At 49.7% G+C, this 26,291-nt stretch overlaps 2 protein-coding genes across 9 annotated transcripts in view; one reads left to right on the forward strand and one right to left on the reverse strand.

Moving 5' to 3' along the window:
* LOC131093966 (protein CEPU-1) overlaps positions 1–11,134 on the forward strand; it is a 395,330-nt gene extending 384,196 nt beyond the window's left edge. For 3 of the 4 annotated variants that reach the window (XM_058041404.1, XM_058041406.1, XM_058041403.1), the window contains 5 exons: positions 2,266–2,400; positions 3,222–3,342; positions 4,690–4,841; positions 7,725–7,757; positions 9,284–11,134. In XM_058041404.1, the coding sequence (XP_057897387.1) occupies positions 2,266–2,400; positions 3,222–3,342; positions 4,690–4,841; positions 7,725–7,757; positions 9,284–9,384 (542 nt within the window). In that variant the 3' untranslated portion in view covers positions 9,385–11,134. The remainder of the gene's footprint in view (positions 1–2,265; positions 2,401–3,221; positions 3,343–4,689; positions 4,842–7,724; positions 7,758–9,283) is intronic. The other variant, XM_058041405.1, reaches the window with a different exon arrangement.
* Positions 11,135–13,867: 2,733 nt separating this feature from the next.
* Positions 13,868–26,291, reverse strand: part of LOC131093967 (opioid-binding protein/cell adhesion molecule homolog) — a 309,438-nt gene continuing 297,014 nt past the window's right edge. For all 5 annotated transcript variants that reach the window (XM_058041411.1, XM_058041409.1, XM_058041408.1 and 2 more), the window contains one exon: positions 13,868–16,754. In XM_058041411.1, coding sequence (XP_057897394.1) covers positions 16,654–16,754 — 101 coding nt within the window. In that variant the 3' untranslated portion in view covers positions 13,868–16,653. The remainder of the gene's footprint in view (positions 16,755–26,291) is intronic.

Here is a 26,291-nt window from a genome sequence, read left to right on the forward strand (position 1 = left end):
TCTCAGACTTCAATGCAATGCAGGCACAGGGGAAACCTTCATCCCCCAATTTCCTGTGCTTTTGCAGGTGGAAATCTGACCCTCGCAGTTACTTTAATGAAGTCTTTTGCTGGGGAACAAAATGCACTCGAGCTGCTTTGCTCCCTGATCAAACCAGGCACACAAATTATGGCTTGACTATGGCAAGAGCTAATTCTTGTCGTGTGTGAGCCAAGTCTGGAACTTGGGAAAGGGCCTTTGGTGAGTTGGGAAGCAGTGTTATCTGAGCCTTTGCACAACCCAGAGTCAGATTTGTGCACGGAGCATCTGAAGGCCACCGGCTGTGTCCTTACTTTATCAGCAGGCAGCGCTGTGCTACAGAGAAGCTGATTCTAGGTCAGCCACAAAAAGGAATTTTTTTTCCCCCTCTCTCCTTTTTTTTTTTGCAGTGCTGCAGGGCCGCTGGATGTAAAGCTGTAATTTTTGTGTCTCTAAAGGATATTGATTTTGGGGTAACGCCTTCATATCTCACCCTTCAGTTGCACTAAGTACTGATGAGCTCAGCGGTTTGCACCACCAGCCACCCGGGTGGGAATTTCAGCACAGGGCTGAGGACACTGGTGCATGTCAGCAATTCATCAATAGGAAAACTCACTTCACTCCTTTTCAAAGCTCACAGGGCTGCCTTCCCAGTTAGGTCAGCCTGGAAAGGTGGGATGTATGTGTGCATGCATGGTGTCCTCAGTTCAGGGAGCAGTGGACATGCAGAGTACCAGGGATGCTGTGTGGAGGTGGCAGCTGCGAGTGCTGGTGCAGGGAGAGAGAGCCAAGGTGGGATTTCATCAGGGCTGAGTGTATTTGCACTAGTTTGAGTTGGCAATAGTGGCACCTGCGATTGCAGCAGGATCCTGGCAGATGCCTGGGGTGCTCAGTGTTGAGCTGTTCCAGGGCACTACAGGAACACCATCAGTGCTGCTCCGGTCTTTCCGTGGTGGGTGGTGAAGTCTGACCACACCACCCCTGCAGCATGGGAAGAGATGCCATAAAAGCATCAGCTGGTGGGATGCAGCGGTGTGTGCCCTGCTGGGAGCCTCCCACGTGTGGATGTTGCATGCATTTGTTAGGAGCAGGATGCACACGGTTGACCGGCCAAGCACGGCGAGCTGTGGCCCATCAGGTCACGCCAGCACAGTCAGCAGTGTCCGGGTGGGAAGCCAGGGCTGGCCGAGCTCACGGCATCCCCCTGGGGACCAGGGACCTGTGCTTGGCCTCTCTGCCATTGGCACTCGCTCCCAGAAACAGCTGTCCAGAGCTAATTTATTTCCTAATGCTGCAGCAATGTTAATTTATAAATTACACTGGTAATTCGAGCTATTATTAATTTCAGATGGTGTAGGGCAAGCCTAATTAAAATATGACACCAATTGCCACACATATGTACCAAGGACTACCGTTTAAAATTTATAGGAATATTAAGTGTGACACGGGGCTTGGAGATGTTCTGTGCAGTAATTACAGCATCCTGGCTGCAGGAGATCCAGTGGGGAGATGTAAACAACAGGAAAGGGAGAAGTTGTCCCTGTTTTGGGACCGCAAAAAGTAATTTTTGTTGCTTGTTTGGGGGAGGAAGTGGGGAATCTCATGACCCAACCTGCTCCCGGCCAGCCAAGCATTGGATGTTTTTCCAGGAGTGTGTGAAAATAAAGATAACTCCTGCAAGGAATGGGGGCTGAAAGATGCCAGAGTGAAGAAAATGCCATATTGCATCTTTCTGACTTTGTGAAACTAGAAACTGCATGGCAGCCTGGATGGGGGAGAGGAGGACAAGACATGAGCCTGGGGTGGCACAGGGATGAGGTGGTTCAGCTAAAGGGAGGTGTTGGCACCACCATTAATGGCAATAGACTTGCTGTGAATTAATTAAAGCTGAAAAATTAGAGAAGGGTGTTTATGTGAGCTGAGTTAGCCTGGAGGAATCTCCCAGCAGAGGGGATGTGCAGAGGTGAGCTCAGGTCATTTTGCAGGTTTGCCCACTTTGCCCACTCTGAACACATCAACGACATTATCTCCAGCAAGTGATGCTGGAGCAGCCCAGTGTTTGCAGAAACCTTTCTGGCAATGATGTTATTGGAATGGAGGGGCACAGGCACAAGGGCATTCCAGGCTGGGACCTGCAGGCTGGGTGTCCCAGTGCAGAGTGACACGCTCACAGATGGTGGGCAGCCAGTGGGCACAGGTTTGTTGTGCCTCCCCATCACTCAGGGCTCTCTGTCTCTGCCTCCGCAGCCGTGGGCTTCATCAGCGAGGATGAGTACCTGGAGATCACGGGGATCACGCGGGAGCAGTCGGGAGAGTACGAGTGCAGCGCCTCCAATGATGTCTCAGCGCCCGTCGTCCAGCGAGTCAAAGTCACCGTCAACTGTGAGTCCCTGTGGCCCTCAGGGGACAGGGTGGGGCTGCAGAGGGTCACCCTGCTGCCCCACAAGGGAGTGAGGCACACAAAGGCCCCAGAGCGAGACAGGCAGCAGCAGTTTTTCTGAGCAGGTGGTGTTTTGCCCTATTTTCCCCTTCTTTTCAAGCTCCGTTTTTTCCCACCACCTCCTCCTCAGCTGTCTCCATCAACCTGGGTTTTCTGCCCATGGAGAGATGCTGTGCTGATAACCTCTGAGGAGAGGAGAGAAGTGAGCAGTAAATAGAATTTTTTTTTTTTTCTGTTAGAAAAAATGAGAGAGAGGAAGAAAGCAGCATATTTCATGTTTAGACATACACAAAGACCTTCCTAAGCCCCTCTCTGGTCACTCCATTAGCTGAACATATAACAACCATGAGTTGGGGGTCTGCTGTGTTTGGAAGAAAACCCCTATGAACCTGAAAACCTCTGTAGAGCAGCACCAGAGTGGCAGGAGCTGAGAGTGGGCTTGGAGATTATTTCGGCTCCTGCTCACGTGCAGGGAGAGAAAGGAAATCTTGAAGAGCAAGGGGCAGGGATAGAGCTGTGGTTTTTGTTTATTTGCTTTGTTATACATAGTAGTAAAGAACTGCTATTCCTATTCCCATATCTTTTCCTGAGAGCCTCTTGATTTCACAATTCTAATAATTCAGAGGGAGGGAGGGGTTCACATTCTCCATTCCAAGGAAGGCTTTTTCTGCCTTCCCTAACAGACACCTGTCTGGTAAACCAAGACAGATAGGAGTCCCAAAGTCTGCTGGATGTTCACCCCACGTTTCCCCTCTCCCCACAGACCCTCCGTACATCTCGGATGCGAAGAGCACCGGGGTGCCCGTGGGGCAGAAGGGCATCCTGCTGTGTGAGGCCTCTGCTGTCCCCTCTGCCGAATTCCAGTGGTACAAAGATGACAAGAGGTAAGTGCTTTTATTTAACTAATCAAATTTGTGGAGGGGAATTTTCCCAGGAACCTCCTTCAGCCCCCACTGGGGGAGGATTGCTGCTGCCCGTGCCTCCGTGTGAAGGTGTTGTGGTAAATCCCTGCCTGGGTGAAGCATAATGTCCAAAATGGATATTGGCAGCACAAATCCAGGCACTTAAGAGTGGATGAAATCTCTGTCATCTCTTTAAATGCTTTGGCCAGAAGGCAGCTCTTGGAAAAGCAAAAGGAATGTGGTGTCAGTCAAGAAACAGGGTTTGCTTTGCCTCAGAGACAGCCTGCCTTGCTTTGGGGTGAAAATGAACCTTTTAGATCAACCTGCAACTTCTGTGTCCTGTCAAAGCACAGGGACATGGCTGGGGAATGAGGAGTGGTACAACACAGCCTGGGGTATGTCCCGCTCTGGAGAAATTGCCTCTCTCTGACCCCAAGCAAAGTGGTTTTAACCAATTTTTGTGTTGATTAGCCCAGAGGGGGTGTGGTGTGGCCAACCGCAGGACAAGCCACACCGGTCACTGATAAGGAGGGATGTTTTGGCCAAAAAAGATGCTCCAGAAGCTGGAGGGAAGTCTGGCTCTGCCTGCCTCAGCCAGTTGGAGAGGAAAGGAGCAGCAGCGTGTACAAAGCTGCGGATGTTTGTGTGGCAGATGAAAGGCTGTGCTCAGAACTAGGTCAGATCACGAGGGCCTGCGGAGCAGCGGCAGGAGCGGGCTCAGCCCGCCTGATCAGCACCCAGCGTGGCTCATAATGGGAATCCAGCACTTCCCCTGAGGAATTAGCAAGCAAGAGCTGCAGGAGCTAAGCAGGATGGGGACACCAGTTCAGGGAAGCCCAAGCACTTGGTTAATGCTCCAGCATTTGTGCTGGCTGAGAAGCCTCCCTGCTGTGGTGGGTGCCTATTGCAGCACTCACTGGGGACACGCAGAGATGAAAGAGGAAGGTCACAGAAGGCATTCTGCAGAACAGAGAGGACTGAGGACATGGGAGGGAAACCAGGCTCTTCTGTAGGGTGTGAATGAGCCTTTCCCAGATTCCCTCCTGGCATGGGAGCATCCCTCTCTCTGCACAGCATTTGGCAAGTCCCAGCACCGTCCCATCACCCTGCAGCACAGAGGATGCCTCAGGTCAGCATGGGCTGGCAGCTGGAGACCCAGCAGAGCAGCATCCATCTCCCTTATCTTTCCCAATACCTTCTCCTCTCCCTTTTTTCTCAAGATCCATCTCCCCGCTTAGGCACAACCAGAGGATAACTGGGCATGGAACACAGTGAGCACTTCCCTTGCTGATGTCACCCCCATGACCTCCCATTCCTCTTTTCTCCCAGACTGGCTGAAGGGCAGAAAGGGCTGAAAGTGGAGAACAAAGCCTTCTTCTCCAGACTGACCTTCTTCAACGTCTCCGAGCAGGACTATGGCAACTACACCTGCGTAGCCTCCAACCAGCTAGGGAACACCAACGCCAGCATGATCCTCTACGGTGAGTAGGGCTGAGGGAATCAGCCTGGAAGGGGGAATGGCTTCACAATGAGAGACATGGGAAGGGTATCCCATGTCTTTTGGGGGAGATGTGTATTTGCTGCTGGTCCTTTCTGCCCTTGGCACGTGGGCTGGAGGTTGTGGTGAGTCCTTGGGAAGGGGAGAACCTCCAGAGCTGCCTCCTGATCCAGGTCCAGTGTCCCCCACCATTCAGAGATGTTTGTCACTGTGTTTGGGACATGCCATGGATGCAAAGTTAGGAGCTGGCTGCAGGTTTCCATCTCCTTGCTTTGATGAGTACCTGAGAGAGCCTCAGTGTGAAGGCATCCCCCTGTGTCGATAAATGAGAGGAGAGATGCTGCTCAGTGTCACTGATGCCCCATTCCCATGTGAGAACAAACAGGCTCCCTGCTCCATCACCTTCTAGGCCATGTTTTCTGCTCCTGCCAAGCAGGAGGTGCCAAGGGAGATGGAAAGGTGTGGAGGGCAGGAAGGAGGAGAAGGTTTGTAGCCTTGTCCCAGGACTGTTTTCCCTGCATGCTGGAGCTGGGATCAGAGCAATGCTGGTACTGCCCACGGATGGGAAGGGCTGTGATTGATTGAGATATTTGTCAAACCTCTTCAGGTGGCAGCGAAACCAGAGCAGGGGCTGTGCTCTCCAGGAGTCAGGAATGGATGACAGATCTCATCCCTGGCCACTGCTTGGGGATATTTCCCTGCTGGGGTGTGGGGTGTGTGGTTCTTGCAGCTGAAGCATGCAGGACAAGTGGGGACTGGGGACCTCCAACCTCTCCCCAACATTGTCCTCCTCCTTGCCACCTGCATGTTGTGCCTGATCATCTCCTTGTCTCTTGTTCTTGTACAGTCAGAGGGAGCAGAGCAGAGGGACAGATGAGCCTTCCTCATCCCCAGGTCCTTCAGGGCAGTCTGTGTCCCGGCCGTACGAAGTATGTTAGGATAGGGAGCAGTCTCACAGTATGTTCTGGGTTCTGGACTGTGCCAGGGCAGTGAGAGGCATCTGGAGACCCTGGGAAATGCTGTCCATGTCCTGGGAAGGGGCTGGATGGATTCCAAGGGTGCAGTTTAAGGATGGTAGGAGATGTCAGGCTTTTCTAGGGGCCACACTACAGCTGTGAGGTCAGGATGGCATCACAGGACAGGCTTATCCTCCCCTGCCACTGGTACTGGCAGCTGTGCCAGGTTCCCCTGACCCATGACAGAGGAGTTCATCCCATATTGCATGCTCAGATCCATTTGTCCCCCAGTAAAGTACAAGCTGCATGTGATGAAGGTTCACCTGTGCTAAGCCATCATTGCCGTTGCTTAGGAACTATCTCAGTTCTGTGCCCCATCAGCCTTCCTGGCAATCCAATAACCCCATGTTTTAGGGATGCCAACACCTCTGGCACTGCAAAGCCACCCAGGCCTGGCTCCACCTGTTTTGCTGGCATAGGGAGGCCGTGCCAAGTGCTCAGCATAGCCTGAGGCACATTCTTAGCTGTGATATTGCAGCTTTCCAATGCGTTTATGAGGTTAAAATCTTGATTAGTGGGAGCCTTCAGTTTGGCATCTGCAGATCCAGGCTGGATGAATAGCCTATAAGTAAAGATGGCATCTCCCTGATGAAGAGCTCATGGTTCCTTGGGTTCCGACCTGTCTGTGGGACTCATGCTATGATGGCAGTGTCAGGTGGGAGGCTGGGAAGCATCCCACAAAAGCCTAAGGTTATTTTATGTTCTCCCCTTAGCTTTGAGGTCTGGCTGTGAATCCCATCAGGGAGCAAAATCAGAGTCCTTTGACCACCCATAATTTCCATAAAGGCTCCATTGATTGAATGATCTGCTCGGTCTTTAATAATTGAGTCCCCTTGGGGGGGTGACAGTTCCCAGAGGAGACTGTGACATGTGGGGGTCCCCATCTCCTGGTACAGAGCTCCCCAGCACCCCCAGGAACAATCATTCCCTAATTACCAGGGTTATGATGGCCCCAGGCATCATAGGGCCAAGCTCACCCGTCCCTAAGCAACTGGTGTCTTCAATCTGGGGATTAATGTGTCTTTATTTATCAATATATTTGTTCATTTATTTAATGCAAGATAAGAGGGAAGTGGATGCGGTGGCTGCACTACCTGTGCATGAGAAATGTCTCTTCTGTGAGGTTTTGGGGGACAATTTTGTGAGTGGCCCCTTTTCCCTGAAGCTGAGTGTTTTGGAGTTTTTCCCCCACAAATGGAGGTTTCATCTGTGCAGGTAGCGTGACATGAGCCTTTTTAGGGTTGTGAGAGAGGCTAATGTAGCGTTCATCTTTTAATCCTTTTTTTAATCTAATTTTTCATGGAGGTCAACTAGTGCTTTATTTAACATGTAGCACTCCTTATTCCAGAGCTGCCGTCTCATTCAGCGGCTCATTTGGTGCTGTCTGGGATGTGATAGAGTGCTCAGGGAAACCACATCATTCTGTGGAGTTGGGGAAAAAAACCAACCCTCTGCTTCTCACCCATCACACAGTCTATGTTGCTCCCAGAGGCAGCTGTCAGGCCATAAATCTTTTTGGGATGTTGCAGGATTAGCAAGAGGGATGGGCCCTGAACTCACAGGGGATAGCTGAACCCCGTGCATCCCCACATCCCAGCCCCTGTGCTTTGCCTTTTGCACAGGGTGCAGCTACAGGCTTTGCCAGCTCTGAGCTCCCATATTCATCTCACTTAGAGGCGAGGGGACCACGGCCCCACAGCAGTGGGGTGTGATTTGGGCAATCAGATCCCATTTCTACCCCATCCACTGGTTTTCCCACCCCAGGTCAAGGGCAGGCTGAGGGAGGTGTCTCGAGCCTGCGCTTTCCATTGCCCTTTTGCCTTAACTTTCCCTTGTTCTTTAATTTTTAGAAGAGACAACTACCGCTCTGACACCCTGGAAAGGTCAGTAATCTGGGGGTTCCCTACAATGCGAGTGCTTCCCCTGCTGTTCCCCTTGGGCCCCTCTGGCTCCCACCACAGCTCATCTCAGTGGGAGCCACAGCACCCACCAGCTGGATCTCCTGCCCCACAGCCCCACTGCTTTCACTGGTGTAGGGATGAATCAGGGCTTTCTTAGCCACCCTCCCATCCTGCCCCCTCCCTGCCAGCCTGCTGTGCCTGTCTGGTGGTGGTCTGTGCCCTCTGCATGCCTGTCCCCATCCCATGGTGTCTCGCTCTGTCCCCATTGCCAGGGCACAGCAGGGATGTCTTTGGGCTGCTTTCCCAGTGCTACTGTGTAAGTGGCCTTGTGGCAGGTCCTTCCTCCTCTGGGATGCTTCTAGTGTGTTTTTTATGGGATGAGATAGGGGTGGACAGGCATTTGGCCCCCCTCCTGGTGTTATTCCTGACCAGGACAGCCAGCTCTCTGCTGTGCAATCTTACTGTCTGGCCAACTGGCTTGGTGGCATCTTGATTTTTCATGAATTGAGTGGTCAGTCCTTGGGATGACTTGTAGATGTCTGTAGAGGCAGTGTGTGAGACCTGGATCTGTGAGGTGTGAGGTGTCTGAGTGGGTGGAGAGTGTTACTGGTGGGAAGCCAGATGGTTACTGATGCTCAGTGCCCCGGTCAGGTTTTGAAGTGAGGGGACATGTCCTGGGGTTTCAAAAGCAGTTGTGAATCAGACCTTGTGGTCAGCCCTGTGTCCACAAGACATGAGTGTGGATGCCTTCCTGAGGTCTTTTTCCAACTTAGTCATCTCCTGGGCCAACTATTTTGTGAAAAGATGGGTGTTTTGGTGAAAGCCATTGTCCAAGACACCCTCCACATCCTTTCCCACAGTGAGCTTTGAACTCATTGCTTCTTGTGGTCCCCATAGATGGGTGGGCTTGGCTCTTCTTGACCCTCCTCATCCCATCTCCTTGAGGTGGTCTGGGCCCATACTGAGCCCCACAGAGACTCTAAAGAGGTGCAAAACACCAAGTCCTCAATGTAACGCTGCTGCTGGTGGTGTCTCTGCAGGGTGGGCAGGTGGTTACTGTCCCTCCCAAGGGACACTGGATGGCAACAGGGTGATTGCCCTGGGGTGGGCGGAATGTGCTGGGCAGTAATTGTCATCTCCCCTACAAGTGTGGCTGTAAAACTGGGACCAGTTTGGGGGAGGGTGAAGGGGGCTGAGGGAGGTTGGACAGTGGTGATGCACAGGAAGTGAGCTTGAAATGGGGACTTCAGACTGAAAAGGGACCGCAGAGGCTCTTGTCCCAAAAATCAGCATTTGTGAGGACAGGGATGGCTGTTCCCATGTTCCTGAGACAGCACAGATGGAAGGGGACACCCAGAGACCTCTCAGAGCAACCCCACCACGTGCAACACCACCAGGGGCCCCAAATAGCGTGATTTTTTTTTTATCGTTTCAATCTTTATTTCACGGTTTCTGCTATTTGTTGACTTCATGACCAACCACACGGGCATTCCTGTCCCTTCCCACAGGCCCTGGAGCAGTGCACGACGGGAACAACGGCGCGTGGCGGCGAAGCGGCTGCGCGTGGCTGCTGCTCCTCCCGCTCGCCCACCTCGCCCGCCAGTTTTGACCCGAGAGCCGGCCCGCGGAGTAGCGGCAGCGACGACCACGGCCAGCGAGCGCAAGCAGAAAGGAGAGGGAGAAAAGAAGAAGAAGAAGAAGAAGAAGAAGAAGAAGTGTTCACCGTTTCCGAAAATAATCATAAGAATTGAGAGAGTATCCGGCCAGGCCACCTGGGGGAGGGGGAGAGAGGAAAAACACGCAAAAAAAAAAAAAAAAAAATAAACCACAACGGGAATTTGGAATGGAGAGAAAAGGGAAAAAATTAATAATCCAAGGCTTCCTGCTGAAGATGCAATGCGACTGAGTCTTTTTTTTTTTTCCACCCTATTTTAATTTTTTTGTCCCCTACCACTTTTTCCCCCCATTTTCGTTGTTCTCTGCCACGGGCCAGCGTGGAGGATGGATGGGGCCATTGGAGTGTGGCACTTGTCCCCTGCCCTGTCCTCTTCACTGCCGCCACCCGCCTGCTCCCTCCCGTGGGACCCTCCATCCAGACACACGGGTTTTCTCCTTTGCCAAGATTTCCCCGTCTTCTCATGGACTGTGCCGCCATTTGTGTTTCTGAATATATATACATATATATATATATATCTCCATGTATACATATATATATGTATAGATATATAGATCTTCAACAGTTACCACACCACCACGAAAGGAAAGGGAGGAAGGAGACCGGCGTCGAGCCACGCTTTCATCGTACCATCCACGGACATCGTGAATGATAAGGGATTCTGAGTCATGGTTAATTTTATTAATTGTATTTTCTGATACGAGCCTAGAACTCTTAGTTCCTAAAAAACAGAAATGCAAAAAAAAGAGGGGGAAAAAAAGAAAAAAAAAAAAAAGAGGAAAAAAAACAATCCAGGAGAAGGGGAGCAAGCGGAGAGAAGTTTGTTTGCCGAGGAGACGACCAGCCAAGGAGGTTTGTGAGCCCGGCGAGGAGGATGAGGAGGAGTCCTGTGCTGAAACACCCCCGAAACCGGCCCAAAAGCGGTCATCTGGACAGTTCCTGCTGAGGGCACAGATGATACTCGCCGCGCGTTGAGGTGGAGGGAGATACTGAATCTTTTTATGGGATATATATATACAGTATATATAAATATACATATATATATATATATAATTTTCTTTTTTGTTAGAGTTCTAGCCACAGTTCCCAGCAGGGTCCTTCCGCTGCCATTACTGCATGCTGTATATGGAGTTAGGTGTGTATCAGTTCTCAACGAGACGAGCGTCTCAGTCACACATCCCTGAACCCCCTCGCCTTTCCACCCTCGGGTCACCGGGGACAAAGGGTCACAGGGGACCAGGGCCCCTCTCTGTTGCTTTTTGCCGCGTGGCCCCGGCCTTTTCGCGGTGGAATAAAGCGAGCTGAGGGACAGAGGGAGATCTATATAGCTCAGTTTTATATATTTTTATATATATATATATATATATATGTGTATGTATATGTGTGTGTGTGTGCGTGTGTGTGTGTATATGTGTATATATATATATATATATAAAAAAAAAAAAAACAACACAAAATAAATGAGAAAAAGAAGACGAAGCAACCGGCCCCTGCCGAGGCGCAGGACCTGTTGCCTCGCCGTCCATTTCAGCGGGGGTTTCTCCTGCAATTGGTTTTCCTCCTTCAATTTCCTTTCCTTCCCTGCGGCCGGCGGCGGGGGGCACACGGGGGGCCCGGGCGCGGGCAGGCAGGCGGCGAGGGGGCTCTCTCTGCCTATCCATTAAAACGATTGTTCCATGTGGCCGCTCCGTCTGCTTGTGGTGCTCATTGCCGCGGGGGCCAGGGCCACTCCGCGTTCTCCCCTTGCGCCACCAGGAATGGGGAGGGAGGTGGGGAGGAGTGCTGGAGGGAGGGGTGGCAGATGGGAGCACCAAGTCATCACAATGGGGCAGGAGAGCATTGGAAAGATGGCCCCTGGACCTCACTGATGAGCCCAGCAGGAATGCTGTCCCAGGTAAGGCTTGGGTGAGTAGATGGAGACAGTGTGGGGCACAGCTGTGCCAAATTTCCCAGCTCAGGACCCCACTCAGTGCCCCTAAGCTCAGGTGTGGCTCTCTAGCCCAGCTGCAAAGCATTGCTGGGGATGCTTGTGGAGCAGCTGAAGTGAATCCTGCGTGGGAAGGAGGGACAGAGTGATGTGAGGTGGGTGCAGGGAACAAGGTCCCTCATGCAGTGCTCCATACAGGCAAAGCACGGCAGGATTGTTTGGGTGTAGGTGCGTTTTGCTGTCCATGGAGCGTTGTCTTGGTCAGTGTCTTGGTTTTTGGTGATGCTGGAAGGTTGCTCACTGAGTTTGGTCCTCATCCTCAACTGTTGCCTCCAGGGTGCTGGTTTCTTCAGGTCACCTGACACATTTGCAGGATCAGAAGTTGGGTGCTGTTGATGGTGTGACAGTTTTGTGTGAGCTTTTTTTATTTTTTGACCCTATGATGTAACCCAAGAAATGAGCATGGAGAAGGAGGATGGGAAGATGTTGCTTTGAGGTGTGACATGCAATATCCAGGTGATACTGGGTAAGGGAAGAACCATGCTCAGGCTTTGTGGCATATCCCAAGGAAGGGACAGGGTACTGAGAGTGTGGGGACAGGACAGCTGGGCACAGGTAGCAGGCTCAGGATGGCAGAGATGATGGTGTTTGGTCTTTATGCAGCTCCTGCAACTCCCAGGTTGGACCAGCCAGCCACAGTAGAGCAAACCTGGTAGGAGGGGCAATGCCCAGATGCTTGGGGGTAATGGGGAGGGATCCAGGGATAGGTATGGAGGTAAGAGGGCTCTCTCCCTCACCTCCTCTCTGTAATTGTAACTTTTTTGGTGTTCTAGGTGAGAGATCAAGGAGTGCCAAAGTAGCAGACAAAGAGGAATTTAAAGAGAGAGAGGCGGCTCGATGGATGCATTAATGTAATAATTTATTGACATAGGTAAGGGTGTCTCTTGGTGCTGGGAAGGGATGGAGGTCATGATCTGACATACGCCTTCCCTCCCCCTGGATGTAGCAGCTGAGGTCCATGTCCTTAGGCACAGGTTGGGCATTGCTGAGGGCCATGGAGGAACATCCCTCTCAAGCCAGGAAAGGGAGATGGAGGATATCACATGGGCAGACAGGGGCTGCATCGCCTCCCTGTGCTCTGTGCTGGGGGCAATGCAGACGAGGCATCAGGATGTGCCATGAGCAGGAGCATTTGGGCATCTGCAGGTATTCACTCCAGTGAAAGCAGGTCCAGCACTGGGCATCAGGCAGAACTGGCATGGGAAGATGGGAAGCATTAGGGAAGCTGTGATAGTGGTGGGATACCCAGATGACACATGCAAGGGGTGAGTGTTGCTTTGTGACCTGTAGTTACATCAAATCAGCCCTGGCTCCCTGATGGGGTGGGGTTTTTGGAAGAGGCTCAAAGCAGAATCTCCCATGGAGGCCATTAGTGCTTGATTCACTGCAGGTGACATTGAGGAAAGTGGGCAAGGTGACACATCCCTCCCAGATCCCTTCCCTCAGGAGGTTGTTGAGTTTGGGAAGTACATACCTGTCTGCTGGGGTCACTTGAGGGAGACAGCAGAGGTGTTCCTGATGTGCAAGGTCACAGCAGCTCATAGCAGTGCTGGGATGGAGCTTTTTGCTTGCTGTGGTGTTCAGGGAAAAACTCTTGGGACTGGGCTTTTCATTCCCATGTTGGGGAAGATGAAGGGAGGTCTCAAAGTGAGCAAGACTCTGATGGGTCTGCCACAGTTCCACTACCCCCAGTCTCCTGGCAGCAGGTCTCACACTAGAAGAGCTTGTTGAATGTTTTCTCCTGGTTGATGGTGTGGAAAGGCAAGGCATCCCCTGGGAGTGGTGGGCACAGCCTGCAGAATACAGCCCTGTCAGGGAGATGCTGAGGGTTGCGAGTCTTCTGCTCCTGGTCCTCAAAGTTTTGTCCTTTGACAAAGATGTTTGGTCTGTGTCACACACTGCCAGATCACAACAGGAGCAAACCTTGGGAGTGCATTGTCTGCAGAGGCATCCCTTCACGGGGGCAGGTTTAGTTGTCAGAGTGAGAGTTGTTGCAAGATGATGGAGGAGATGCTGGGGATGTCTCGGTCATGGAAGAGGCCCCCAGTCATGCTGCTTCCATGGAATGTGGGTGAGCGATGAGAACTCAGACAGTCCTTACCCTGCAGGGCCTTCATCAACAGGTGTGTGCTCATCACTCATCAGCAGACAGAGGTGGGCAGGAGCTGAGACTCACTGGTGGATTCCCAGGGGAGATGCATGGATGGGGTGCAGGGTGGCCCAAACAGCAGCAGGTCCCCAGCTGTGGGGCTTCAAGCATCACTGTCACAGGGGACGATCAAAAGAGGGTCCAGCCAAGTGCTGGGTGGGGACCCCAGGAGTGGCAGAAGTCCCAGGCACTCAGGAGCCCTCCCAGCTCAGCTCAGCAGGTGCCCAGCACTGCATCCCTTCCCTGGGCTGCTTGGGACCCGTGAAGCAAAGCCCCGAAGGTACAAAGTTCGTCAAACTTTATTGATACACTGCACAATCACAACCATCTCTTATTCTTGCCGAATTAGAAAAGGTTACAACTACAATGTAACATGCACAAATCTCAGGTAGTATAGCCACCCTTGGAATACAATGATCGACAGAAACTCAAGACCGGCCATCACGGCCGTCAGCAGGAGCGACCCAAGAGCCACACTGCCCCCACCCTGGGCACCCAGCCACCCCCTGGGCATCCGAACATGGGGAGCAGTGGTCACAAATGGGTCTGGCACCCGGCAGAGCTGCGGCGGGGCCGGTCTCAGACAGCCAACACGTTCCTCACAATGGCACGTTACATGGCACGAGAAAGTCGAATGCCATCCCGGCAGGGTACAGGGGAGCCCACCCGAGCCAGGGACAAGGATGGGATGGGGGCAGCCCTGGCACCAGGCCCGCCAGCCTCAGTGTGCGTCGTGGCATCTCGTCGCCGCCACTTTCCGATTCGCCGTGGCCTCTTGCCCTGTGACTCTGCAGCGTTTCTGCTGTGGGGACAGAGGAATTTGGGGCTGACCAAGGAAAGGGCACGGGGTGGCAGCGGGGCGCGGTTGTGGGGCAGTGAGGACCAGTAAAGGCATCAGGGCAAGGTGTCTCCTGCACCCACAGTATTTTGGAGCCGGCATGTGGGGAAGGATGTGCGTGGTGCTGTGCTGGCTGAAGACAGTGCCATCCCCACGTGAAAAACATGCCCAGGGCTGTGGGACAGGACCCAGATCACTGACAGTGCCACCTCTCTTGGATGCCAGCGGAGAAGCAGAGCAGCACCGCAGGGACCGCAGGACGCGGACTCACCCAGTCAACACCAGATCCCCGTCCACCAGGTAAGCCAGAGCCTCAGGCCAGCACTGGGGCAATCCCTGCCCTGCTTTTTGTCAATCAGCCATGGTACATGTTGAACATCCAGGATGGGTGGGCAGGAGCATCCACTGAGATTTTGTAGCAGGTCCTGGGCAGCCCATTGAGAACAGGGATGAGGAGGGGCACAGCTGCATAGAGGACACTGTGGTGGCCCATCATGGCCTCTGGCTCAGGGTGGTTTTTCCATCTTGTGTGCCGAGGGCTGGCACCCCAGCTTCCTTGCAGCCACAGAAAGCAGGTTTGGGCAGCAGCGGAGTTTGCAGGGGGGAGACAGCGTGTGCGTGGCTGTTGTTCTTAAGTCATGTCACTTATGGAGGGAGAAGGACAGGACAAGGCACGGGGAGGTGCTGGGTCAGGACAGGGAACACTCTGTGTGCTTGCTCACTGCCTTGCTGTGGTCGAGTCTCCCTGTCAGAGCAATAGGGTGCAGTGCCAGGCGTGACTTTTCAGGAGCAGGATGGGAGCATCCATCCCCACACTGTGGCACCAAAGCATTCCTGGGTGGCCATGGAGTGACAAGAAGGCTCAGGGATGCCACAATATATCAGGCAAGGGGGTCCATGGTGCACGAGGCTATCAGGAGCACAATTCCTTTGTGGGGAGATGACATGGCCACTGCCACCACAGGTGGCAGCTCCCAGGGTGGCTAAAAGAAGCAGAGAGGGCAGAGTCTGGGTGTGTCTATTTTGGTGTCACAGGCAGGTTCCAGCAGGGAGCATTGGAGCCATCCTTGTCCCTGCTGTGCCAGCACAGCAAATTGACAGAGCCCAGGCCTCCTCCACAGGGTCAGACACATCAGACTTTCCTCAGGCAGGGACACGTGATGGGCATGAGACAAGGCAGAGTGAGGACATTGCAGCTCAGGGCCCCACAAGGGGCAGAGATACAGACGGTCATGAACGTCAGAGCTGTAGCAAAAGGGCCTTGTCAGCTGGTGTTTCGATCTGTTGTTCAGTGCCTCTGCCCCACGCTGGTGGTGCTGTGCTTTTGATGTGCAGGTTGGAAAGTGCTTGGAAAACAAGCCCAGAGAAACCTCCCTAAAAAGTGCTGGCAGAGCATCAAGGTGAGAGCCATGGGGCAGCCCCTGCCATCAGGGGGGCAGCAGCAGAGTGGGCAGGGATCTGGAGCAAGGAGTGAGGGCCTGGCTGTCCGATGCAGCAAGAAGGCTTTTAGTCTCTGGGAGGGCTGGTGGCAGTCCCCAGGGCTCACATTCCTGGGAGAGCAGCCTTGTGTCCTCAGGAAGGTGAGGGGGTTTTAGTGGGAAGCACAGGGGTACGATGTCAGCTGGAATAAAGAGTAGTGGGAAGTGTGTTACCCTTGAAGGACAACTGGTTGTGTTGCGTCACCCTCTCCCAAAGGGCCAGAGAGCATCCTGTCAGGAGCAGAGGCAGGTGATGGGGGCTGGCTGGCGACATCGGGGTGCTTAGGGAGGAGCTTTGGCGACGAGAACTGACATTCAGGACCGAGAGGGCTGAAGGCAGAGCCAGGAGGCTTCAACCTTGGGGTCTTTTTGGGCATAGGCGGCTTAGTGAGATGACGAGACGGACATCCCGGTGAAGGCTCAGGGCAGCACCCGCCCCGACGGCTCCGTGCCCCCGGCGTTGGAGATGAGGCAGCCACGGGGAGCAACGTCCGTGCCGGGCCACATCCCCGGGGCGACGGTGGCGGGTGACAGTCTGGTGGCACGTGGTGGGGTCTGTACAGCGTAACCGGCGGCGAGGACGAGCCCGGCACGTGGGAGACGGGGCCATCCTCGGACGCTCGGCACCGCCGCCCGTCCTCCGGTGCATCCATCGCCCATCCGGTGGAGAGGAGTCCCCGGGCGGCGCGGCGGCCGAGCCCGCGGCGGGGGAGAGGTGCGGCGAGGCCTCCCGGGACCCTCCGCTCCCTTATCAAAAGTCGAGAAGGAGGCGAGCGAGGAGGGTGGCCCAGAGGCAGAGGCCGGCAGCCACCCGGGACGCTGCGTTGCCGCCATCGTGCACTGCTCCAGGCCCTGTGTGGAGGAGAGAGGAGAAAGAGAAAGGAGAGCGTTAGGGACAGCGCTGGGATGATGCGACAGCGCTGAGTGTATAAGCGTTAGGCTGTAGTCCTTTTTACAGAGGTTCAATTCCTCTTCTTATCAGCTCTCTAGTGAAGTTGCAAGCTCATTGATGTGCATTAGTTATGTACGGGAACCTTAGGCAGAGGCCTGTTGGTTACGGTTAGCTGTTAACAATAGTATCATGGGATCAAAGCCCATCTGTCTAGTAAATTGGAAGGTCCTAGCTTAATTAAAGCACCTGAGTTGCATTTAGGGGATGCAGGGTAACCCACCTCCCCATTGTCCCTGCAGTTCCCACCCCTAAGCTGACCACGGTGTTGTGCTCCCCCTTGGAGGGGTGGTAGATTAGTCCATCATTTGGAGAGCATTGTCAGTGCTGAGGAGGAGGTGAGGAGGTTTGCAAAGAGCTTGAGGAACATTTAAGGCAGGCACAGTCTTTGTATGAGGAGGAGGAGGAGGATGCTCTGGGCAGGTGTCAGTCCAGCCCCACCATGTTTGAAGTTGCCCTCCTTGGGGAGTGCTGATGCAGACAATCATGTGAGAGCCACCAGAACCAGAGGCCTCGGTGCTCTGGAGTGGCACAGCTCATGACTGGTAACGAAAGATCATTGGCTTTGTCCAGATGTGGACTCTCAGGTATGCAGGAGCATTTTGGGGTCGCTGGGGGGTTCTTGGCAGGCAGGTCAGGCAGGGAGGAGGCTGGTCATCTGATTACACCGCTGGAGTGGAGATTTGCAGGTTGTTTTGTTTGTTTGGTTGGTTGGTTTTTGTTAAGGCTTTTATTTGGGCTGCAGGGCACACAGGGGGCCAGTCAGGATGGGATGAGACAGTGAGGGAAGCAGAGGCAGCCACCACACACTCTGCCACAGGGCCATGGGTCTGTTTGCACTCCCCATGGCCATGGAGAGGCATTTGAGGAAGTCGCAGGTCTGAGTTCCAGTACTGGCATTCTGAAAGGGAAGAAATGGAAAAGTAAGTGCTCTGCTGTCTTACCATCAAAACTCAGGGCATGGATGAAGTGTGAAGTTAATGGGATTCTTATGCATTTGTAAATACGCTCTCAGGCCTGCAGTCACATGGGATGGGTTCATCTTAGAATCTCAGAATGGTTTGGGTCAGAAGGGATCTTAAAAACCATCTTGTCCCACCCCCTGCCATGGGCCAGGAACCCTTCCATTATCTCAGGTTGCTTCAAGCCCTGTCCAAATGGCTTTGGACACTTCCAGGGATGGAGCAGCCCCAGCTTATCTGGGCAACCTGTGCCAGGGCCTCACCACTCTCAAATTGAAGAATTTTTTTCCCAGTATCTAATCTAAACTCATTCTCTTTCAGTTTAAATCCATTTCCCCCTTGTCCATGCCCTTATCAAAAGTGCTTCCCCAGCTCTCCTGTAGCCCCTTCCAACCCAAATCATTCTGTGATTCTATGAAATCATATCCAGTTACAATAATTTCCTCAGGATGGTGTTATTCCTTGTCTTTTTATCTACTGATTTTTTGTGAGCATTTATCTTAATTCAGGAAGAGGCAAAGGAGAGTCTGAGATGTTAAATCCAAGCACTGCCAGAAGGTGAAGGAAATGATGGGAAGATTGAGTGATGAGCAAGAAGCTGTGTCATGCCCATGCTCAAACAAAATTGATTATAAGAGCACATGATCATCCAGGAGGGGTAAAACTATGCCATAATCAGACATTTCCTTGCTGAACAGACCTTGTGATATGACAAGTGGAAACCCACATTTGTTAGGGGCAGGTAGAATAGAAAGGGATTCTTAGCTTGGTTTTCTCAGACCTGTCACTGCTCCTTCTTCTTTGGTTTTCACCCCTCAAACCAATGGCAGCAGCTCAGCACATCATCCAAAATCATAAAAATAGTGAACATTTCTGCAGATTTAATACTGAATACTCGTTAGCCTTAAACCTTTATGTATTTACACCTGCCCAAACACTGCTAAATTGGTGCCTTTCTCTAGTATCTATAGATGTGGATTTTAATGTGTGACTAATTCTTATCACTATTTTCTAGTTCACAGTTCTGCACTGGTTATTGGCTTTGATTTAATGACACTTTCAGAAATTTCATAATCTATCCTAAAGCAATTGCATTGTGGTTGAGTTGGAGAGCTCCCAAATAGATAAGTCACCTAATACAGGGAGGAAATAAAACTAAAAATGCTGGGTCATTACTAGAAAAAAAAAAAAAGAAAACAAACATTTTCTCTTCAATTTATTCTTTACTGTGGAAGAATGTATTCTGGTATCAGACAGCTTGGCCTTGTAAAGATTGTAAAGATACTCTACAGAAGAGACAAGAATAAAGATACAGAGACAAAATACAGTAGTAATTAGATACAATCACAAAATCAGGGCAGATGGCACATTTCATCACAGGCTGCCTGTGACTCCTGTGTTCTCTGAACTGTCACTCTCTATGGGAAAGGGACAACTCCCACTAGGACAGGCAGAGAATTCAGCTGAGGCTCCTAGCCATGCCATCCCAGCAAATATTTTGGCTCTGTTTGCTCAAACCCCAGTGCCTGGGCATTGAGGTGTGAGTGCACCTGGACTCTGGCTGCCCCTACTCAGCTTATTTATTATTGCAGTCATTTATTATTGCTTGCTTTTAGTTTTCTTCCTCTTGATTTATTTTTTTGTCTACTTTTCTGGCTATTTTCTTCCTTTCCTGGCCATTTCCTTCCTTCTCCTTGAGGCAACCTTAGATTTTTTTGAGATCTTGATTTGAGTATGGATGGCAAGGTTGGGATTTTGTTTCTCTCCTAAGATCTTGAATGCAAAGGTCAGAAGGAATCAGTGGGTCTGTGGTGAATGGATTTTCTTAGCCTGTCTTGGAGTGAGCCATGGGAATAGCACAAATGCTTACAGAGCTAAGCAGTGCCTTCACATGCACCAAAAAATAGCTTTTATTTCTTTTGCTGCCTTCTTTCTGTGCAGGACAGTATTCTCATGCCTTCCACTTCACTTCTCCCAATTTTTTGCAACATCCACCTTTCTCCAGGTGAGAAACAGGTGCATGGAGATGAAGAATTTAGAATGTGTCTCTTGCTGCTTTTCATTTTCAGGACTCAGGAGAAACAGGAAGGGAACATGCCCACACTCAGGGTGCTGCTGGAGCTTCTCTTTCCTAGAGGGCTCAGGAAAAGACAGCAGTTCCTCTCTGCTTCTCATGGTCTGCAACAGCAGCTAATGGGGGAAAGCCTGATCAATTCTTCATGTCTGAGGACAGCAATAACTGAAGGAAATCTGGGGGAAGCCTGTCCATAACCCATGTCTGAGAGCAGAGGCACCTGGAGTAAGTCTTGGCAACCTCCCCAGGATGACATTTTTCCTGATATTTTCCCTCAGGTAACTGCATGGTCCATCAAGGCCTGCCCCTGCTCATTGAAGGGGGGGTTGCACTAAATGACCTTTAAAAGGTCCCTTCCAACTCAAATTTTGATTCTAAGAAGGCTCCAACAGGGATGTTCACCCCTGTGACTGAACAGACACCCAGCACAGAGCAAGGAGCAAAAAGTGGTGGCTTCTTGCACCCAAAAAAGGAGACACAAGCTGAGCAAGATCTAAGGCTTGCCACAAACACAGACCCTGGAACTCTATGGTAATGTGAGCAGTGATGGTAGGTAAGCATTTTATAGGACTATAGTATAATATATAGATTATATATTATTATATATAATATTTATGCTATATATTATACTCTAGGACTATAGTATAATATAGCATTATAGTATAATATATAGATTATTTACAGCATCTAATAGCAAAGTTGGCAATTGGCATTTCATGGAATAGTTAAGAGAAAACACAAAGTAAGTACCAAACACAGGAAGACAAGTGTGAAATATAGGGACCAAGTGGAAATAAAAGTGTGAAAAAGAAAAAAAAAATACATGCATAAGAGGCAAAGATAATAGGTGAAGGCAAACAGCGATAAGAGGGAATGTGCTGCAAAAAAATCCTACAAAATAAAACATCTCAGTGAAGAAGAAGAAGGAGTTGTCCCTCATCCCTTCACAGGAAGATGGAAGAGAACTCTGATAAATACTGAGGAAAAAGAAGATATCCCACTTCAGCTCTGGCTTAATTCACCAAGACATGAAGGGAGCTTTTGCCCCTCACCTCCCAAGCTGCCCAAACCCCAGTGCCATGGCACAACCTCTGCCCCCCCCCCATGAAACTGCTCCTATTTGAGATTCTAATTTACAGCTAATTTAGGCCAAGTTCATTAAAGACTAATTATTTACCTGTGTGTGGATGATGATTAAAGCTTAACCCTGGGTGATGTGCCATGTTAATGATTGTCTAATAAAGCCTGGTTTAAGGTTTTATGCTGCTTTGGTGTCTTTGAAATATCTCAGCAGATCTGCAGCTGCACAAGGTAAAGTATGGTACGGACAGAGGGACACAGAGATCCAGGGGTACCAGCCAAAAGAGATGGAGCTAGAGAGCTTCACTCTGCTCCAGACCTTCAGGATCTACATCTTCTCCCAAAAAAACCTGAATGCAGGAGGGTCTTGTGTGCAAACAGGCCAAGAGGGGCAGGTGCTCACAGGACATGGGTGGGATGGAATTTGGAGGCACAGCTGGGGCCAGGGGCCAAAGGGAAGGGCCAGGGAGCCTGGCATGAGCAACTCATGGTGCCTAGAGAACTCAAAGTCACCAGGGTGAGGGTGGGACTGACACAACACTGGCACCATGGGGGCCAGGCATGACACAGCAGCAGCACACGGGGGTTCCTTGGTGTGAAATGGAACAGAAGGAGTTGTGACAGGGACACAAAGTCAGGTCGAAGCTCTGCTGTCACTGCTGGAGTTGGTGACCTCAAATACTGGAACAAGAAAAATGGCTGAACTCAGCAAAGCCCAGCATGGTCCCCAGAGATGGAACATGACCTCAAATAATGCCATGCTGATTGGCTGACCTCAAGTAACCCAAATCGCCTAAAGTAACCCCAAAGTGCTCTGTAGAGAGTAAGTTTGACCTCCAGTAACCCCAATGACCTATAGTAACCCCAAACAGTAACTGGATGACCTCAAGTAACCCCAAAATGATCTCAAGTAACCCCCACAATGACCTCAAGCAACATTAAAGTTCTCAGCGCAGAACAAGTTTGACCTCTAGTAAACCCAATGGCCTAAAGTAACCCCGAATATTACCTGGTTGACCTCAAGTAACCCCACAATGACCTCAAGTAACCTCAAATTGCTCTGGACAGAGCAAGTTTGACCTCAGGTAACCCCAAATACAAGCCAGGTGACCTCAAGTAACCCCCAATGACCTCTAGTAACCCCAATGACCTATAGTAACCCCAAATATTAACTGGTTGACCTCAAATAATGACCTCAAGTAACCTCAAAGTGCTTTGCACAGAACAAATTTGACCTCTAGTAACCCCAATGACCTTTAGTAACCCCAGCAACCTCTAGTAACCCCAAATATTAACTGGCTGATCTCAAGTAACCTCAAAGTGCTCTGCCCAGAACAAGTTTGACCTCAGTTATCCTCAATAATCTACAGTAACACCAAATGTTAGTTGATTGAGCCAAAGTAACCCGATGATCTAAAGTACCCATAAAGTCCCCTACAGAAAATGAGTCTGTCCCAGGTAGCTCCAAATCCCAACTAGTTGACCAAATAACCCAAATTAACCCCATGAGTTAGCCCTTTCCAGCTCTCCTGGAGCTCCTTTAGGCACTGGATAGGACTCAAGTCTCCCCAGAGCCATCTCTCCTCCAGGTGAACACTCCCAGCTCTCCCAGCCTAGCTCCAGGGAAGAGTTGCCATTTCCTGAGAGGTGTTTGGAGCAGAAGATGCTGAGGGGATGGATGGCTCAGCCCAAGGTCATGAGGAACCAGCACAGCCAGCCCCAGCATCAGGCACCTGATGGACATCTGCCCTGATCCTACCCAGAACATCCACACAGCATAATCCACTCAATTAACAGGAAAAAAATTATTTTATTGTTGAGCAGAGAGAATTGAATCATTTGTAACTCCCCACCCAACAGTGTCCTGTCCTCTCACTGCTTCCAGCCAGGCAGGCCGTGGCACCATGGCACAGCAGTGTGTCACCACCAACCCCTGAGCTGTCCACCAGCACATTCCTGAAGCAAAATGAAGCTGGGGATTGCAATTCCCAGACTCTTTTACAGCATCTATGGAGCTTACATATCTCAGCCTTTTTGTGGGCTATTAATAATGGCAGGTGGCAACTTGAAAAATGATGAAATGAGGTGTGAGCTGCTCCCTTGACCCGAAAAAGCATTGCTGGTGGCAGACACAAAAGAGCAGTTGGACAGATTCACCTGCCCTTCGAAGTTCCTGTAATGCACAACAGTAGGTGTGGGGTAATTACTTTCTCTCCTGTACAGAAGACCTGCTTCAGATATTTATACTGCCTGAATACAGCACTGCCTCCTTCTCCTCTCCTTACTAATTTCCACTCCTAATATCTCTTAGTTTTGTCAGATTACTGGTGTTTGTGTGCACAAATAAACACAGAAAATCACTGCAATCACAGGCACTCCACATCAATAGGAAAGCATGGCAAAGATGCTATTTCTTACCTTTTTTTTTGCATATATTTTGCATTGATTCTCTTTTTGCAAAATTCAAATATTTGCAGTGAGGCTCTGGCACAGGGTGCCCAGAGAAGCTGTGGCTGCCCCTGGATCCCTGGCAGTGTCCAAGGCCAGGTTGGACAAGGCTTGGAGCACCCTGGGACAGTGGAAGTTGTCCCTGTCCATGGCAGGGCTGAAACTGGATGAGCTTTAAGGTCCCTTCCAGCCCAAACCATTCGGTGATTCTATGACTTGTATTTTAAGTGTTTTAAGTCAAGCAGTCTTTAAATATTGAATCAGGGCTCTTATTCTTAAAGACATAATTGCTTTCCCTTGCTTTTATGTATTTAGTCTGAAGCTGCTGATTCTTAAGAGAGTGCACAATAAAGCATGAAAAGATTTTATCTCTCCATAGAATAATTGGTTTAAATCACATCTAACACTTGGTATTTTAACTTATTTTCAGTTAACTCACCCAATCATCAATCAAAAAGATTACATACTAGAAATGAGACCCTGAACATTGGAAAAATGCAGATGGCATCTTTTATAAAACAACTACATCTCTCTTTATTCCAATAGCTCTTCAATGGAAAGGGATAATAAAAGGTCCCAGAGCTCCCAGTCTGGAGTGGGGGCTTGGGGGAATTTCCTTTGGTGACTGAGGGACACATTGCACTTTAAAGAGATGTAAAGATCCAGGTTTGGGTGATCTTTTCCCGCCCCTATCTCCATATATAAATAGCAAGTACAAAATGCAATGTCCTCATCAAAAAGTGAACCCAGACATGAAATCTTTAAATAAAAGAAATAGCAGATTTCCAACCACTTGTGCTCCTCTCCCCTTTGGCAAAGGCTGGTAGAGACTGTCCAAGAAACACCACGCACATACCCAAATAGAATCTCTCCACAGAGCCCATCTTTTCCACTCTCCCCTGTGTTTCCAAGAAACTGCAGTTTTGACAGACAAGCTGTTGAATTTCACAACATGTTCACGAAACGAAAAAAGCGCAATCCTTGAGGAGGGATGGAATCCCACCTGCTTAAATTCCTTTTTGAGCTCACTCCATGGCCTGCTTGCTCCTCACTGCTCCAGTGTGCTTCACTCAATACACTCTTGCAAGAAGGGGGGGAAATAGAATATGAATGTTTGCCTTTTTCTCCATTAAAAATTATGAAATTAAAATAGCTTTAGGTAACCTGAGTGTTCACACAGCAATATCCAAAGGATGTGCCAATATCCTTTCAAAGACAAATTTAGGCTTCAGTGTTGGTGCAGCTAAATACCCACATGAAAAAAAATTGGAACATTTTAAGTTTTAACTTTTCCTTCCTAATGCTTTTTCTTGCTGTCTCACTTGTAAATATTTTCCTAATCTTCCTTTTATAAAACAAGGATTAGAGGAATATTAGCATTCCATTGAACAGACCATTACTAACAGGAGCTGCTACAAGGCAAGGAGAGCCACAGGACTGGGCTCCTTTTTATGGATGATTTTTAATATCCCTGTTTTGCCATCTATGCAATCACCTCTAATGTACTTCACTTCAGCCTGCTGGACGTGTTTGTGGGATTAATTTATTAAAACAAGGTGAAATTTTGTTTTCCCTGCATGTTGGCATCAATTAATAACTGTTGAGAGGATTGCTGTGCTGTCACAGGAGGAGTGTGTAAAGAGCAACACTATCTGCTGAGAGAAGGAAAAATGCCTGAAAACAGATGTTGTCAAATAAAAGATAACCACATAATAGCTTGGAACAAAACCAAAAATTCCTAATCCTGTCCCCTTCTGAGTACAAGGAGTTACCTCCACTGCAACTTTTTCTTTAGTCTGGTTTCAAGTCATGGAAAAAAGATACTTAGGTGATGGTATTTTGTCTCACATCAGAGAAAGAGACAATGTAAGAGTGCCAGCAGGACAGGGAAACAGAAAAACAAAAGGATATTGGGAAAACTGGATTGGAAACTTAATGTACTTATTTATGTACTAAATATCATAAATACAATATTTACTATTTACAGTCATAGAATCATCAAGGTTGGAAGAAAACTTTAAGACCATCAAATCCAACCATCAATTCAGAATTGCCACTTTAACTCCTATACCCCTAAAACATAGATATATACAAAATACCTCATATACATTGTAAGTTATATATTGTATTATGCAAAAACTAATAATGTATACTAGAGATTCTATAATTTATTACTGTGAGTATAATACATAATATATAATGAAGAATAATATGCTTATATATAATAATATATGTCAACATGACACTATTATTAAATATATGAATAGCAGTTGCTTTCATATATATATATATTTATTATTGAGATATTATTATTATTAATAATATGTACTACATTGTATTTGTATCATCTTGTATTTTATATATAGTCTATTATAGCATACTGCACTATAGTGGATATTGGGAAAATTTCTTCACCAAAAAGGTAAAAGAGAAAAGGAGAAGAGAAGAGAAGAGAAGAGAAGAGAAGAGAAGAGAAGAGAAGAGAAGAGAAGAGAAGAGAAGAGAAGAGAAGAGAAGAGAAGAGAAGAGAAGAGAAGAGAAGAGAAGAGAAGAGAAGAGAAGAGAAGAGAAGAGAAGAGAAGAGAAGAGAAGAGAAGAGAAGAGAAGAGAAGAGAAGAGAAGAGAAGAGGAGTAGTGGAGACGAAACAGAACCCAGAGTTTGGACCCAAAGAGAAGAAATCAGGCCAGGGCAGAAGAGAACTGGTTAGAATAGAAAGGCCTGGACCACCCCTACCCAAACACAACAGAACAGAGTGGAGCAGAAAACACCTGAAGGAGCCACCCAGCCCCACAACCAAAGGCAAAGATCTGCCCCTCCCACCACCCCAAAACACCAAACACCCCACAGGCTCCCCCCACAGTGTCCACCCATCCAG

This window comes from Melospiza georgiana, chromosome 27 (genome assembly GCF_028018845.1).
Source record: "Melospiza georgiana isolate bMelGeo1 chromosome 27, bMelGeo1.pri, whole genome shotgun sequence".
Lineage (NCBI taxonomy): Eukaryota > Metazoa > Chordata > Aves > Passeriformes > Passerellidae > Melospiza > Melospiza georgiana.